General features: G+C 36.2%; 1 protein-coding gene across 4 annotated transcripts in view; it reads right to left on the bottom strand.

The window, feature by feature from the left end:
- pde1a (phosphodiesterase 1A, calmodulin-dependent) overlaps positions 1-18,529 on the bottom strand; it is a 77,949-nt gene that overhangs the window by 23,081 nt on the left and 36,339 nt on the right. For 3 of the 4 annotated variants that reach the window (XM_067409557.1, XM_067409558.1, XM_067409560.1), the window contains 2 exons: positions 6,448-6,561; positions 3,058-3,240 (listed from right to left, as the gene is read on the bottom strand). In XM_067409557.1, the coding sequence (XP_067265658.1) occupies positions 3,058-3,240; positions 6,448-6,561 (297 nt within the window). Of the gene's footprint in view, positions 1-3,057; positions 3,241-6,447; positions 6,562-16,255; positions 16,913-18,529 lie in introns of all 4 variants that reach the window. The other variant, XM_067409559.1, reaches the window with a different exon arrangement.

Below are 18,529 nucleotides of genomic sequence, written 5' to 3'. Positions count from 1 at the left end.
ATGTTAAAAAAAACTCATAAAGTGAAATTTTCATGCCATGGGACCTTTAATAAAGTTTAAGTGTTTGAGTTTGTCCAGCGCATATTTCTGAAAGTCTGGCTTACCCCTTTTTTTAACCACAAAATAACAGATTTTTTCCTAATTTAAATGTCTTTTATCATTAATATCCATTCGATATCACACACCACCCGGTGATCAGCGCTTCAAGCTCAACAGGTGTCTATGACATTCTGAATGAGTTTCCATGGAAATGAGGAGCTCTGCCCATGTAAGAGGGAGGCAGCTCGCACGCATTACTCAGACGTGAGGGTACATGCCACAGAGAGGACTGCAATTCAAATGGAATAGACCGAGATGTTCATTTTCAGTTACTGGAAAAGATTATGCAGAACAAGCCCTTAAGTGTGTGTCTTATGTGTCTGTAATCTTGGTAGACATTTTCCCACTTAGCAGGAAAACAATGGGAAAGTCTGTGAAATGAGACTGTCTGTATGATTTAAACTCACTTAGAGGCTGCATGTAAAATGGTAAAACAAAGGTTCTGTTCCTACACAGGCAGCTGCCTTCAAAGGCAAAATCCTGTCTATTATATTTATCTGCAATTTTAACAGCATTGTGTTGTGTGTTCAACATCATAGAAGACATTGTTACCATCTGTTAATTTTTATTGTAGGAGAAAACAAGTTAATTTTAAGCTTTTTTGCACCATTTTCATCTTCTGGTGACGTTTTCTTACACCTATAGTACATCGATGACTCATCAGTGTCTCATAATTATTCATGACTATGTGTCCTTATCCTATGAGAAGACGCCTTGCTTAATTATTCACAAGGAAACGTGTTGATTTCCTTCAAACTGTGAGATTGTGAAAGCTGCATTAATGTGTCAAAAAATGAGTGTTCGTGTTGAGGAGTGTTAAGAAAGAATGAGTTTTCTTTCTAGGAGAATCTGTGTCGCAGAAATTCTCTTCCATAGATCCTGAGTCTTCGACACAAAAGCAATTTATCCACATTGAGTGTGTCTTTACGGCCCCCTTTATATAACGGCTTATAAAAATGCCACAAAATAAGCTTCAAAAGTTATTAAATATGCAATTCATATATAATCAAAACACATTCATATATATTTTCGATGCAGAGTACAAATGCTTAAAGCTGTCGCAGGATATGTATGTATGTGTGTAATTTATGGTGAGCTTAAAAAACCATGTATAATATATTTGTTGATTTTGGTGCATGTAATAGTAAATTGCAGTGTGCATTTGTGGGAAGCCTTGATGCTTTTAACTTAATGAAAAAACTGTCTGAATCAGAAGCTGTTGTTGTTTTGTCGGCCTCCCCTCTTCCCCCATTCACTCCCACTGTTTATCATGCTCACTTTTGTAGCATTTTTCAAAACTGTTGGGAGAGTTAAATGGTGCTGAAACAGGGGGTTCATGAACCTTTAATGTTGAAATGTTTCTCAGCCAATAAAATGATATTGTAATAAAATATGTTTTTGTCATGACAGCTCTCAGATTGTTTGGCATGGTAATGGATATGACAATGTTTATATGTTTGGTCTTGGCGGAATAGATCTTAGTTATCAGCCTGCGCCATCTAGAGTTTCACGACAGAACTTTGTATTAGATATACATTTTATAATATTAAATTACATATATTCTAATTTACATTTTTTTTTTTTTTAAATATCTTGGAATAATTTGTTCACAAAATTAGGTGCAATGCATTCTCGGATTGTCTTTTCCATGAGCAATAGAATTACAATGGTTTCTAATTTCGTCAAAGTGAGAAATCTTAAAGGATTAGTTCACTTTCAAATTAAATTTTCCTAATAATTTACTCACCCTCATGTCATCCAAGATGTCTTTCTTTCTTCAGTCGAAATGAAATTAAGGTTTTTGATGAAAACATTCCAGGATTATTCTCCTTGTAGAGGACTTTAATTGGCCCAAAACGGTTGAAGGTCAAAATGACAGTTTCAGTGCAGCTTCAAAGGGCTTTAAACGATACCAGACGAGGAATAAGGGTCTTATCTAGTAAAACAATCTTTTTCTAAATTTTCAATTTTCAAAAAATTATTCCTCCAGGCCGCACTTCTGTATTCTTCAAAAAGCATACACTGTATGTCCTATGCCTTCCCTATTCATCTTATGGAAAAAACGGAACTGGTGCCACGTTTGTTCCGTAAGTAGAATAGGGAAGGCGTAGGACATACAGCGTAAGCTTTTTGAAGAATACGGAAGTGCAGTTTGGTGAAACCACTTGCAAGGCGATCATTTGTGTTAAAAAAGCATATACATTTTTTTTTTCTTCTTCTTTTTTTTAAATGACCGATCGTTTCGCTAGATAAGACCCTTTTTCCTCATCTGGTATCATTTAAAGCCCTTCGAAGCTGCACTAAAACTGTAATTTTGACCTTCAACCGTTTGGGGCCAATTGAAGTCCACTATAAGGAGAATAATCCTGGAATTATTTCATCAAAAACCTTAATTTCTTTTCAACTGAAGAAAGAAGGACATGGACATCTTGGATGACATGGGGGTGAGTAAATTATCAGGAAAATTTAATTTGAAAATGGACTAATCCTTTAAGAGGCAGCATAATTATGTTGCCTATGTGGGCGGCTCACTGGGTGAACATTTCTAGGCAGAATGTTAAAGGGTTTGTCCACTCTAAAATTCATCATTTACTCACCCACATGACATTTCAAACCTGTATGCATTTCTTTCTTCTGCTGAACACAAAAGATTATATTTTTGAAGAATGTTGGTAACCAAACAGTTTTGGTTCCCCTTGACTATCATTGTATTTTTTGTCCATACAATGGAAGTCAATGGAAACCAAAACTATTTGGTTACCAGCATTCTTTGAACGATGTAAGGGTGAGTAAATGATGTCAGAATTTTCAGTTTTGGGTGATCACTTCAATAAATATCATGAGATTTTGTGTAAAATGTTACTGACAATTAATTATTGAGCATAAAATCACAATGAATTTATTATTAAATGAATAATAACAATCAAGTATTTCATTATTATCAAAATCAATAAATACCGTTCAACAAAGATCCCAGCCTGAACGGCGTGAACAATGCTGCGGAACCGGGGCTTCTCCTCGGGCCGTCTGCGCACCACTCCCATCTTTCTGGTGAAGGTGGAGGCCAGCCAATCTCGCACCTCCATGGGCACAGAGTCTGCCTGGATATCACTGAGCTCATCCTCGGTGTCCAGAAGCCGCCTAGAGAAAAGCAAACATTTTCAGAGAGGATATTGCTCCAAAGAGCCTACAGCAGCTGCTGTGAAGAGCAGACAGCATATGACCTTTTTCAAGATAAATATTGTAGGTTAGTATGTGCCGTAGAAGAGTCTTGCAATCTAGTTATTTGGTTGTAGTGGTATTTTTTAATGCAATTGATTAAAAATATTTCTTGATTTCTAACCCCATTAAATAGAACATTTTATAGTTTTCAAATATTAATACTGAGTAAATATATAAAAGTAAATAATATAATAAATAAAACTAAATATAAAAACTTTTTTTTGTGCACACCTCATTTTTCAGATCTATCATTATTAAACAAGTCATGTCACACTGCTATCTTGATATCTGCATTGGCCATTGACAAACCTATACCCTGGTCGACCTACATGTGTTCTACTGACACAGACAAACAGAGACAGTATCAGAGAATATCAGTGGAAGTCAGAACTACAGAGTGGGAAAACCCATAGGAGGCTGCAGTCTACATTTAAATGTGCGTCGGTGGGTGTTACAATCATTGGAATGTGCGATTACTGATGTGTAAAGATTAAAAATACTGTGTTATGGGGTTATATTTTTAGCTCCGTCTGTGGGTTGTAATAGGGGGAGTTTCAGAAAAACTGTCAAGAATATGTCTCAGTCATATTTCGCACCTAGAAAGAAAAAATACATTTAATTTTGTTTATGGAAACGAAAGCCCCTTTTTAGGACCAATGAGAGTTTTTTTTTGTATTGTGACAATGACTGTGTTTACATGCATGATCAAACTGATTAATTATAATTTAATCTAGTTTTTGGCAGAGCTTTACTTTCGACATCTTAACTGTCATTAATGGTATTAAAATTTTAAATTAGGATACAACAAGAATATTAGATCATTCTGCATAAGGCAGAATCCATAAAGGACGCCATTAGTTGCATATTGTAGCATTTTACTCTCAAACAACTGAGAACTTATTTGAATAAAATAGGTTCGATTGTAAAATGAATGAAAGATGGATGTTAAAAGCAGATTTCATACACCAATTAAATGTTTAAGGTGTAAGTATTAAATTTTCTTATGCGCTGTTATGCTCAGCAAAATCAGTAATATTGTGATATCTTATTACAATTTAAAATAACTGTTTTCTATTTTAATATATTTTAAAGTGTAATTTATTCCTGTGATGCAAAGCTGAATTTTCAGCATCATTACTCCAGTCTTCAGTGTCACATGATCCTTCAGAAATCATTCTAATATGCTGAGTTTGTGCTCAAGAACTAATATCAATTTTAAAAACAGTTGTGCTGCTTAATATTTTTATTCTCTTTACTTTTGACATAAAATCCAGGGAGGAAAATACAGAATATGATGTGATCTGTACATGTTTTCGTGACATTCACTCAAACTCAAATGGAGCTCCACACCTGTGTGATATTTATGTGCAGACAGAAAGCAAGAAAACATCTCCACAGCCACTTATTCATTTTCTCATAGTGCCGTGACTCATCCTGCCCTTGCTCTATTGGAGAAAAAGCCAGTATTCAACGCTGAAGTACCATAAGCAACTGGCATAAGATTAAATAAATAAGCTTTTCCTGAGAAATGAATGCTGCAGAAAGAATAGAGACTGTTATTGCTCAGTCTTACGCAGACAGCCCGATCGGCGCAGGAAATGCGACATGTTATCATAACAAATATTCTCTGACTTCCAGTAACAAGCTAAAATTGCTCAAAGCTGCTACCATGGCAATACATCCTGTGCCTGTCATTAGGAAAACGTAATTAGCCATAGCCGAGTCTGTCTAAACACAAGTCCATCAAACGAGAGGCTGGCAGGGCTCTAGTGGGACAATGCTAGCTCTCTATATACGTCAGTCTGAAGCACAACAGAGCGACAGAGCTCTAGGTCTCGGTTAATTAGGATCGAGGGCCCAAGAGACGCACAGCTCTGCTGACTAACTGTGCTGCTGACTTCCGCGGGGAGCGAGATGCGGAACAAGAATACTCTTAGCACGTCTCACTTCAGACGAATGCGAAACACCTCCTGCTAACTGCTGGAGATAGAGATGAGAATGCTTGAACAACAAAAGGGTGGACTAGATTTATACATGTTGCCCCTTTCCCATGGCCCCATGAAAGTAATCTGATCATCTAGAAGAAATGTAGTATAAATGTAGTAATAGGAAAAAATGTTAAAATAATGTAAAAGCAGAGAATTAAATCATGATATAAACCAGAATATAACACTGATCATCCTGCTTAAGTCAGATTAAATCCATATAGGATGCCGTTTGTCATATATTTTAGTATTTTACTCTCAATCAACTGTGTGTCGGCACTTAACTGCATTTTAATAAAATATGTTAAAAGCAGATTCCATATACCGTTCAAAAGTTGAGATGTTTTTGACAGAAGTCTCTTATGCTTACCAAGTCTGCATTTATTTGATTAAAATACAGTAAAAACAGTATTGTGCAATATTCAAATATTACAATTTAAAAGTTTTCTATTTTATTATATTTATTATCATTTTCAGCACAGCATCATTACACCAGTTTTCAGTGTCTCCTTAAGAAATCATTCAAATATGCTGATTTGGTGCTGAATAAAGCATTAATTTCTTTTAAAAATCATACAGACCCCAAACATTTGAACAGTACTGTACCTTTTTTAAACATTTAATATTCGCTGGATCATGCAAAATCCATCAAGTTTTTATCTGTTGGCTTTTCTGTACTTTTGTCTCAACTAACTTCATCAGATTTTTAGCTAAATATGAAATTTAAAGACATCTTTAATTCTAAATCTTGGGTTTCATTGGCACACAATTGCACATAATTTTATACTTTGTTTATTAAAATGTCTAAAAACTCAAAGCATTTAAAAGCTGAACTGTAAAATATTTAGAGTTATAAATCACCTTGGTAGAAAATAAACTGATATGTGTGTAATGCTGAGTAATTTTATCTTATCTTAATTATATTTGTAACCTACACATACATAGCTACAGGCATATAGTGTACTGTGGCTGTAGAGCAATTCGATTTTATTTATAACATGGCCGGCTGTCATATGCACCAGTTTTTAAAACGAATCTCAAATGGCATATGTGGACTAAAGAACGTAAGAGTGTCACTTATTTCCCACCGCTGAAGTTGGCATCCCTATATCTGGGACTGTGAAAGACAATGTTTACTTACCTAGTTTCGTCGATGTACACGGCCTCTAGAACCGATGCGGCATAGTCAATGTTTTTCCTCAGATCTACGACATTCACCTCCCCTTTATCCAGCTGCTTCACCAGACATCTCAATCTGCGGGAAAACAACAGTCAGAGCTTTAATTCAGGAATATTCTACATCTGATCTGAATGTACTGATGTTATTCTTTGACATTCCGCTACTGGTTACAGGAATAGTTCACATTTTTACATCATTCATTCAACCTCATATCTGTCCAAACCTGTATTACTTTCTTTCTTCTGTGAAACACAAACAGAGATGTTCTGAGTTTGGATACAAACCCCAAATCATCGTCTACTTTCAATGTAAAGGGAAAAAAAAAAAAAAAACAGGTCTGACAGAAATTCAGTTTTGAACAACATGAAGAGTTGTAAATGAGGATTAAAATTGTCATTGTTGTGTGAATTAGTCCTTAAAAAACCTAAACTCTCACACACAAAGAGAATTAAAACCTATCCATGACACTGAAAAACACAATCTGTTTTATGAAAGAAACAAAATGGATAAATGAGACAGACACTGCCAATTCCACACCCACAGGAAAACAAAGAGCATTTAACATATAAAATAAAGGATTACAGTTCATCAGCATCTTAATCATCAAATCTCATGTGCCAAAGCGCTGAGCTCGGATAATCACTCATGGCACTCACAATAAGACGTTTTGTTTTTTGAATAAGCAAAGCAAATATCTTGGCAGAGTTAATGTGAGGTAACCCTGTAAATATGTAGGTCAAAAAAACAAAGTTAACATTTGACAGTAATGAATTCCATGTAATCCAATCACATACTGACTCCCATTCCTTGTTTTCTGAACAAAATCCCTCTTATTGCTCCTCAAAACTGATAGCCTAGGAATAATTTACACAATACAACAAGATGAAAGCACAAATAAATAAATAAATAAATATATATAAATCATACTAAAAATAACATGAGTCCACCGAATTTTAACGAAATAAAAATTTATACAATCAGATCATACAAGTTTACAAAGACATGACGGTAAGTAAATAATGACAGAATTGTAATTTTTGGGTGAACTTTCCAAAATAAACACTTTCACACAACATTTACTCAAAATGTAAAAATAACTAAAAAAAAAAAAAAAAAACCTTCATTCTGTATGATTTGTATGCGCACTATATATATATATATATATATATATATATATATATATATATATATATATATATATATATATATATATATATATATATATATTTATATATTAGGGCTGTCAATCGATTAAAAATTTTAATCTAATTAATTACATACTCTTTGATTAATTAATCTAAATTAATCGCATACATAATTTTTTGCTGTGAAAGTATTACATATTTCAATTCAAATTAATCAATGCAGGGTTTTTCCTGGGTCAACAATGGTCTTTGGTGGTGACAGACATGGTCATCCACACAAACAGTAAAAAGTGCCCTACCCATGTGATTTGCGAGCCCGATACTGACAATAAAGTACCCGTCACTCTCACTGTAATTCTTTCTTGCCCTCTTTGCAAAAAAAAAAAAAAAGAAAAGTGATTTTATAGCTTTGTAAGAGAAGATGCTTTTTTGCTAAACCTGAAAAGTATTAAAAAGTAGTATTTTATATTAACTAATAATATAATTTTGTATCATATACAATTGAATGCACCTAGCTAACAACAACTTGCTTTGTTCTGGTTTCACCTCACTCCAGTCTAAACTAACTGATTTTATAGGTAGGCCTAATTTACTACACATTGTCATTTAAATAACCTGAAAATATTGTGGATTATTAAAGCTAATTTTACTAACCACTCTTGCTAAATGGGGTAAGCACACTTATGTTCTCATTTCAGAGTTGTTCGAGTAAATGATTCATTATAGACCATGTGGACAGATCAGTTGGTGTCATGATTCATTAAAATGAATCTGTTCAAATGAGTCATTAGGTCGCGAATTGGACATTAGCGGACGTTGATGCTTTGCGTGCGAATCGCAACTGTTATTAGGACATTGCAAAAGATTTGTAAATACAGAAAACACTTCACCACTGGATAGGATTTTCTTTTTGTTTACTGAAAGTGTGGTTTATGTCAGCTGCATGTGCAGGGCGCCTGTCAGAGAAGATGAGGTGACGTTCTTTTGAGCACTATTCACACCCAGCGGTTATTCAGGAAAAACATTCTTCGAATGCACCTTGTGAAACATGGATTCGGTCTTACGAACTTTTAGCATTGTGTCAGTTGATTTAGATTATTATGTGTGATGTAGAGAGAGTGCAAAGACGGTGCTTGCTTTGAAGACAGCTCGCGCGCACGAGGGAGGAGCTCTGCTCGTTCTGTCTGTCAGCGCGTTCTCGTCTCCCTCCTTCATTTTATAGTCGAATGGTGGCTAGAACGGCTCCAGGTTCAAAGGTCAATACGGAATGGATTAATCTGCGTTATTTTTTTTAACGCGTTATTTTTTCTCAGATTAATTAATTGAAATTAACGTGTTATTTTGATATATATATATTCACAGAAACCCACTGAAAAGGGACAACACTAAATACAGGTACTCGAGATCCAAAATACCTCAAGATTCATCCATTTCATCCACATTTGAAGGTTGTTGAAAACACATGTACATTTCATTGGTAAGGTAAATGCTAATCCATTCTGATGAGTCCCAGACAACACTGAAGTACCGCCCACGCACCTGTCAATCACCCACTGCACCAAAACTTCTGTTAATCAGCCAAGCGGGCACAGTTATGGATCAATAATATCAAAATGGCCAAATGTCTTTTTATTAATGTCTGCTTTCAGTCACCCACCCATTTTTTTTGTTTATGACAGTGGTCTGTAACATAGCAACTACTTGAATAAACACCTCTTCCTTAGCATGCTATTAATAGATAACACATACTCCTAAACTCAAACTGGTAACACGGACACCTAAACGTCATCTTGTCATGGCGTTTCAGCCTCACCATGACAGGATGGAAGACAAACAAGAGATGTAATACAAACAGAAATTGCAGATGAAACTACTGGTTAAGTGAAAAACAGCACTGAATACAGAGCATGTTGTTTGTGTCGGTTTTGATGGGTATTCTCCAGAAGTCTGGCCTGACATCATCTTCTAGCTATTTCCAATTCCTGTCACGATATGATCTGGAATGATGTCTGACTCTGATTGTAGTCTGAGGTGGATCAGAATAACATCTGATGTGAAAATGGGGCTAATGTTCACAGTAAACCGCTCTCAAAGCCAAGCTAGTCATTCTTGCATTCATTGCAATTTGTCTGTCAAGTATGTGACTGGAAACAATGAATTACCTTTGGATGATTCTCTGTCGTTCCTGTGAAAATGTGGGTTTGATATTCCTAATGCGACTCTTTTAACATGAAGCTTTTGTCAAATTACTGGACATCAGCACAAACTGAGAGCTGAGGTAAGAAATGCTTTATGACAGAGCAAAAGAACCAAGATATAATGACAGACACTTTACCACCTGTGCATTTCAAAGAGATATTTTAGGTTTTTGCTGTCCAGAGGTATCTTTCATTGCTCAGGAGACAAAATCCTTAAGAGAAACAGACCCAAATGAGACTTTTGTTGACATAAGGATAATTAATGTGTATAGTATAACTCAGTTAATTTGCTCTTTAAAGAATCTGATTAGAAATATAAAAGATATAAATAATATTAGAAATATAAATAATATTTGAGATCTCTCAATTTGGATTGCAAGTGTTGTCTTTAACTGTGTTCAGATTTGTAAAGATGCCACTGTTAAGATCTTTTGAACTTTTTAGATTACTGGGATTTTTTTAAAGGAGGAAAATCTTTGTTTCAACTTCAATTTAAACCAAACTGCAAAAATAATGAGCTCTCCACCTATCTGCCATTGGCTGGCCAAAAAGATAGCATCTCCCCAAAAAAATGGCATTGGTTGAGTGTCTTAAACAGAGCAATGTTTTGATAATGCCAGAACTAAAAAAAGCTTACATTTACCTGGGAAATTAACCAACAAATGGATATAGAATAGTGCAGGGATGACGTATTTTTGCAGGCCAACCCAGAAGTTAGCATCACCCCGGTTTCCTCGACAAAAACCCAAAAGGATTTTTCAATTGGCTTTTGGATCATTGCAGAAAATAAGGTCTGTGATTAACAAAAGATTATGATTCTTACACCTTTCATTCATCGTGATAATCTTCACAAAAGAAACACAACTTTTATGAATTTTGCACATAAATACAATCGGCAGAAGTCAAAAGCTAAATGTAGGCTATAAACGAACTACACCAAAGTCGAATGACTTCAACATCACCATCACTAAGCTTCTGACAACTCTCAGTCTTTGTTTAAAAATATTTTCCCTGAAAGTTCGAGTTGTAATAGTTTGCAAGAGCGCAATTATAAACACAACGAGGCTGTGAAAGTGGACTATTGAGTAGATGAGTTTTCCTGTTTGATGTGATAACATTTAATGTACTTGACAACCTCTGTAGTTCCATTTAGCCACTTGTTAGCAATTGCCTTTTACAAGACAAGAAAAAGCTTTAAAAATCACAAGCGGGTATTACTGATGTTTTTTATATCCTAGAATAGACATTAAAATAACTTGAGCTTGTGTTTACCACAGACTTAATGTCAAGCATTTAACCACAAACCCATTGACTTCAGGACGATGGAAACGGAAGTACTAAAATGCAAAATCCTTTCTGAGTTTTGGCCTATAAAAATACAAACCCAATTTGTTGGGACACTGTACAAATTGTGAATAAAAAAGGAACGCAATAATTTACAAATCTCATAAACTTACAGTATATTTTATTCACAATAGAATATAGATAACATATCAAATGTTGAAAGTAAGACATTTTGAAATGTCATGCCAAATATTGGCTCATTTTGGATTTCATGAGAGCTACACATTCCAAAAAAGTTGGGACAGGTAGTAGTAAGAGGCCGGAAAAGTTAAATGTACATATAAAGAACAGCTGGAGGACCAATTTGCAACTTATTAGGTCAGTTGGCAACATGATTGGGTATAAAAAGAGCCTCTCAGAGTGGCAGTGTCTCTCAGAAGTCAAGATGGGCAGAGGATCACCAATTCCCCCAATACTGTGGTGAAAAAAGTGGAGCAATATCAGAAAGGAGTTTCTCAGAGAAAAACTGCAAAGAGTTTGAAGTTATCATCATCTACAGTGAACAATATCAAGATTCAGAGAATCTGGAACAATCTCTGTGCGTAAGGGTCAAGGCCGGAAAACCATACTGGATACCTGGGATCTTTGGGCCCTTAGAAGGCACTGCATCACATACAGGAATGCTACTGTAATGGAAATCACAACAATGGCTCAGGAATACTTCCAGAAAACATTGTTGGTGAACACAATCCACCGTGCCATTCGCTGTTGCCGGCTAAAACTGTATAGGTCAAAAAAGAAGCCATATCTAAACATGATCCAAAAGTGCAGGCGATTTCTCTGGGCCAAGGCTCATTTAAAATGGACTGTGGCAAAGTGGAAAACTGTTCTGTGGTCAGACGAATCAAAATTTGAAGCTCTTTTTGGAAAACTGGGACGCCATGTCATCCGGACTAAAGAGGACAAGGACAACCCAAGTTGTTATCAGCGCTCAGTTCTGAAGCCTGCATCTCTGATAGTATGGGGTTGCATGAGTGCATGTGGCATGGGCAGCTTACACATCTGGAAAGGCACCATCAATGCTGAAAGGTATTTCCAAGTTCTAGAACAACATATGCTCCCATCCAGACGTCGTCTCTTTCAGGGAAGATCTTGCATTTTCCAACATGACAATGCCAGACCACATACTGCATCAATTACAACATCATGGCTGCGTAGAAGAAGGATCCGGGTACTGAAATGGCCAGCCTGCAGTCCAGATCTTTCACCCATAGAAAACATTTGGCGCATCATAAAGAGGAAGATGCGACAAAGAAGACCTAAGACAGTTGAGCAACTAGAAGCCTGTATTAGACAAGAATGGGACAACATTCCTATTCCTAAACTTGAGCTACTTCTCTCCTCAGTCCCCAGACATTTGCAGACTGTTATAAAAAGAAGAGGGGATGCCACACAGTGGTAAACATGGCCTTGTCCCAACTTGTTGATGCCATGCAATTTAAAATTTACTTATTTTCCCCTTAAAATGATTTTAAACATTTGATATATCATCTATGTTGTATTCTGAATAAAATATTGAAATTTAAAACTTCCACATCATTGCATTCTGTTTTTATTCACAATTTGTACAGTGTCCCAACTTCTTTGGAATCAGGTTTGTATGTCATCCCTGCACCACTCTATTATGCTGGGATAGGAGAAAGTATTCTAACATGTAAAGCTTACATCTACATTAAAAAAGATAGATAAACACATTTGACATTTGTATTGTGATTACAGATGTTTCTAGCAGGTTTATCGAGTATAAGTGAAGACAGAATCTGGTTCTGGTTAAGTAGTTGAGGGCAAACAGCTCTGGAGTGACATGTCAACCTATCAGGGCCTATTTTTACCTGAAGTGCATGAAAGCGTGTGAGTGAGATGGACTCCATCTGTCTTGTGGAGAGTGGCAGAGGAAAAGGGCAGGAGAGTGATAAGGACTTTGGAAACATTGTGGGTGATACTCATTCCTTCCCTCCCTGATGGTAAACCGAGTTTCCAACCACCCAGCAGTGACCCTCAAGTTTGAGCACCTGGGTAATGAAGTCTGATGGAGAGGAGGAGGGTGTGTAACCATGCATAAATCACAAACACACCCACCCATCCAAAATGTCACAGTGTGTATAATTATCACATAAGCTCTGCAGGCTCCAGAGGGGAGGACTTTCCAAACCATGATAACCACACAGCAATGCATCAGGAGGGGATTCAAAGTTTATCACAATCTAGCTCTATATTTTCTCCAGGTTTCATCCCATCTAAACACTGTTTTTCCCCCCATTCTTTATTTAAAACAGCTTTAAATGAAGATAACAACCATAGACAAATTTTTGAACACACCTTTCTCATGATTTTGCATAATAATAAAATAATGAATATTATTTTAAATATTTGCTTTAAATGATGAGTGGATGGATGGATGGATGGATGGATGGATGGATGGATGGATGGATGGATGGATGGATGGATGGATGGATGGATGGATGGATGGATGGATGGATGGATGGATGGATGGATGGATGGATGGACAGAATGACAGAAAGATAGAATGATAGGACGTGCGGAATAATAATGACAATGTGCAGATGGATGGATGGATGGATGAATGGATGGAATGGTAGATAGATAAAACAATAGATAAAACGATAGAGATAGAATGATAGATAGATAGATAGATAGATAGATAGATAGATAGATAGATAGATAGATAGATAGATAGATAGATAGATAGATAGATAGATAGATAGATAGAATAATAATAATGTGCGGATGGATGGATGGATGAAGGGTAGACAGATAAAATGATAGAGATAGAATGATAGATAGAACAATAGAACGATAGAACGATAGATAGAATGTGCAGAATAACAATAATGTGCGGATGGATGGATGGATGGATGGATGGATGGATGGATGGATGGATGGATGGATGGATGGATGGATGGATGGATGAACAAACAAACAAACATTAATTTGATTTTTTGGTAAAAACTGAAGTGGAAAAAATGATTTGACTTTCTGAATGTCTTGGTAATTCAGAGATTCTGTTTAAATAAGAACAGCTCTGATGCTGAGATGATCATGTGATCCAGCATTATTTGAGTTCCAAAAAGCATCTTGAGCTTCAGTGGAAGAAAGAAACAACAACAACAACAATAAATTTGCGGTGTCAAGCTTTTGAACCCCTCTGTCTATGACATTTAATATGACACAAATGTAACGGGATGCAGAGCCTTGAGTGCATCACCCTCCCTCAGCTCCCCCCACAACAGCTGTTGTGCTTATCAGCATTCACATGAAGCCTGTAAGAGTGTGTTTAACATTGAGGACAGCGAGAGTGCAGAACCTCCAACATGCGCTCCTCGCTTAGATGACACATGACCTGAGCCAGTTTACTCTGATTTCTCCTTTGAATTTTGCACACATTAAATTTGCCAGCAACTTTTATTCAAAGTAATGTGCAGTGCATTCAAAATATACATTTTAGAATACAAGTGCACTACTTACTGAAAACTGTGTAAAATATACTTTATATTGCCTACTTTTAGTATGTGAAAAAACTTGTCCAGAATGTGAGCCAAGAGTTAATCATTTATAACACTGGAAGGTCAAATTAAATTCATTGCATTATGGGATACAGCAGTGAGCTTTGTTACATATTGCACATTTCAGCAAAAGCAGTAGCTCACTGGAGCATTGCATGCAGATATTTAGCACAATTTGCAGAATATGAATTCTATATACTACAAAGAGAGAGAGAGAGAGAGAGAGAGAGAGAGAGTACACTAGGCCACAATGTGAAGTGCGCAAAACCGCCTTAAACATGATAAAAACACAGTCATCTGGTCATTATCGGAAAATAAACACTGACAGGGTGATCAGGACACAAAGCAGAGGGGTCTTGCATCACTCTGAAGGTGTTTATTTTGCAAATAATCAATGCGTGTCTGCTCATTTTCAGCGTTTTAACAATGTAGTCACTCATTAATTTACTTTTGGTATTTAAAAAAGTTTAACATGACTAATAGTGTAATTATGTGTTTGTTTGTTTGTTTGTTTGAATAGCCTTTCTAGGGAGATAAGATGCAAATTAGCTTGTGCTACAAATCATGTACAATCTATGCATTTTTATGCATCTTTCAGCTAAGAATACAAATAAACTTATAATAAAATAAAATAACTGTTTTACATGAAATTTATTATGGAGAGTGCCATATGAAGAAGTGTTGTTTTTGCTGACTAAAACTATTTAAAAAGTTGATTAAAATAAAGCTGAAATAAAATAATATAATATAAAATAAAATAAAGCTAAAATATAAAATTAAATTAAATTAAATTAATGAAAAATAAATGTTAGAAAAAAAAAACTTTTAAAAAATTAACTTGGCAACTAATTGAAATGAAATAAATTTAAGTACTAAAATGACTAAAACAAAACCTGAAATAAAAATAAATGAAAGCAATATTAAAAATATTATTATTATATTAAAAACCAAAAACTAATAAAAATGACAAAAGCACATAAAATTACTAAAATATACATTAAAATGAATAGAAAAAAATAGAAATATAAAGCTAAATCAAAATATTAACAAATACTATAATAGTATCTACATAATACTACCAAAAAAATAGCTGTTCTATAAAAGAAGTTGCTGACAATTTAGTGATAATCCTAAATCATTTTTATAGTAAACGGATACTGAAAGTGATGTTTACAAATGCACCGTGGCTATTATATGACTGGCTTACGAGGCGCAATGACACAAACACTCTTGTTTGGTGGTCATTAAACAGAAATATTTGACAGAACAAAGCAATCGACCCATTAGAATCAAGCATTCCAAAGAGCTGAGTGAATATGACTGTAAGCTTAGCTGAAAAACACACGAGATGAAGTATGACAGGTTGATAGACACCATCCTGTCGAGTGGTTTCAGAGCACAGGCACTTAGATTGACTGTATTTTTGGAGACTTTGCCATGGCCCCTGACACAGTGTACCGGGGAGGGTCTTCAGACCACTGTGAGTGTATGGAAATCAAAACAAGCATCTAAAAGAAGCCTGTCTGGAAATGGATAAAATAAACACGCACCACTTTACCTCTATAGCAGGCCTCCCAGAAGCAAAAACACGCTAAAGTAAGCTGGGTCATCTGCTTTTAGCTGCATCTGGACTCTTCAGGCCATCGAGTAACATGCTGCTCCGTCAACCCAGTCCGAATGTTCCTCAGGGACCCAGTTGAATCCATCTCCACCCCTTCTCTGAGTTTTCCAAATCTAGAACCACCAAGGCTTTTCATAGCTCACAGTGTATCCACCCAGGTCAGATTAGAAATTGCAAAACAAAACAAACCCTGGAAGTTTGCTACGAGTTTTTTAAGAAGTGTTCCTGAAAGGGACTACAAGGCTGGCTTGTTCTCCTAGGGTGCATGAGAATGCCCTGCCGAAAGAGCGAGGGGGATGTTTCTCGTCGTCACTACCAGCGGCCCAGTGAGACGCTGGCAATGGCAGCCGGCAGGCCATCGTGCCCCAGTCACACAAATACAGAGGAAGGTCAACCTCAAACATTTTCCCATGAGCTTGCTGTGCCATTACACGCAAACATCCAAAACTCAGAGCCGCTGCCGTCACTGACGGTCCCTCGAGGGACCCGGCGAGGGCTCGTGATGGAAAGAAAGAAAGGATGCACTGCCAGCCTCTCAGACAGCTCTGCATTCCTCACCCTACCAAGATGGCACCCATAGGACTGCTCACTGACCTGAGAATAATCAGAGAGGTGGGGAAGAGCATGTGATGAGTCCAGAGAGGCAAATCAGCTCCTTTTAAGTACAAAAAAATCGCATGTGTAATGTGCATCGGACATAAGCAGTTTCCCGCCCCATTTATTCAGACAAATAAATGGACATGTTCCCTGATTTCACAGATATCCTGCCGCTAACTTTTTGGTTCCAAAAAAGTCCCTCGGCAACAGGGAAAATATTGTCACAAATTGTCCTCCCTTGACGCCAACACTGCTTACCAAATGTATTTATAGACAGATTGTGAACACGGGCAAAGACTTGGAGAAAGGTGAACTGTCATCATGCATCTGTATATATTTTTTTAATTAACCTGGAGATACTGGTCAATTAAATACTGACCGAGTCATGCACTTGAATAAGGGCTCACTTATAGCATACAAATGAAAGGTTTCTGAGTGAATGAACAGAACATAAATCAACCAACCAAACCAAAATATGAATTTAATTAGTCACTAAAATATCTATAATAATAATAATAATAATAATATATAATAACATCAATATATATAATATATATTTTATATAACATCAATAATAATACTACTACTAATAATTTGAATTATTTATATCTTTAGTTTACCAAAACTCAAATTCTCTTTACAACATCATGTCATTATAAAATTACAATATTAAAAAATACATTATATATTATTATTTTTTAAATTTTTGGGTTACCAAACCTCAAGTTCTCTTTACAAGAAAAATATATCCACACATCAGTCACTCACATACTGTACCTATATTGTACAATACTTATTATTATTATTACTATTATTATATAAAACACTTATATTATACAGTATATAACACTTTTTGTAGACAGTTTCTACAAGAGAGGGCCAGCGAAGAGACATAGTGAGACATCGGCCTCACATGACCATAATCCCTTCAAGATTTTGCATGCATGGATTTGACTCGAGGACCTCAGCCCCTCTGGTGACATGCTAAACCCAGGTTGACACAAGCGGTCTGCAGTGATCTGCGGTGCCAGAGAACAATTCCTAGAGCCAAGTGGAGCTCTGATTAAACAAACATCCCATTCTTCACAAGCCTCAGTTTCTCCAGTGCTTCAAGTACTGAGGCCACATCGTAATGCCTGCAGGACAGGTTGGTTTACACTGGGTTGTAAACTAACCTCTTGGGTTCCATTTGAAGCAGTTAAGCTGAAGCTCTAAATGCAAGTAACGTCAGTCTAGGTGTGTTTTGGCAGCACGCAGGGCAGTGATTTACTGGCTAAGACTCTATCTCTGTTAAACATCTCCCTATGCTTATCCTCCACAAGCAATGTAAATCCCACCCCTTAGGGGAGGTAGATGACTTTACCTGATGTTCAAGAAATGTAACAAAAAAATGTAGTGCCATTAAAGGAGTCTTGACATGGATTTTTTTTCCCATTAGGTTCGCTTATAATATTAATTGAAGCTGCAAGCAGCAATGAAAGGGCCCTTGAACCTGGGGTCACCAGGTCATTTCAAAGTGTTGCCAACAGGTGGCACTTTGACTGTAACTGAATATTGCCTTGTAGTGTCTTCAGGTCAGGACCATTATCAAACATGTGAAGTTTGGAGCAGATA

The sequence above is a fragment of the Chanodichthys erythropterus genome, chromosome 14 (genome assembly GCF_024489055.1).
Source record: "Chanodichthys erythropterus isolate Z2021 chromosome 14, ASM2448905v1, whole genome shotgun sequence".
Taxonomy (NCBI): Eukaryota; Metazoa; Chordata; class Actinopteri; order Cypriniformes; family Xenocyprididae; genus Chanodichthys; species Chanodichthys erythropterus.
This window is presented reverse-complemented; position numbering and strand designations above follow the sequence as displayed.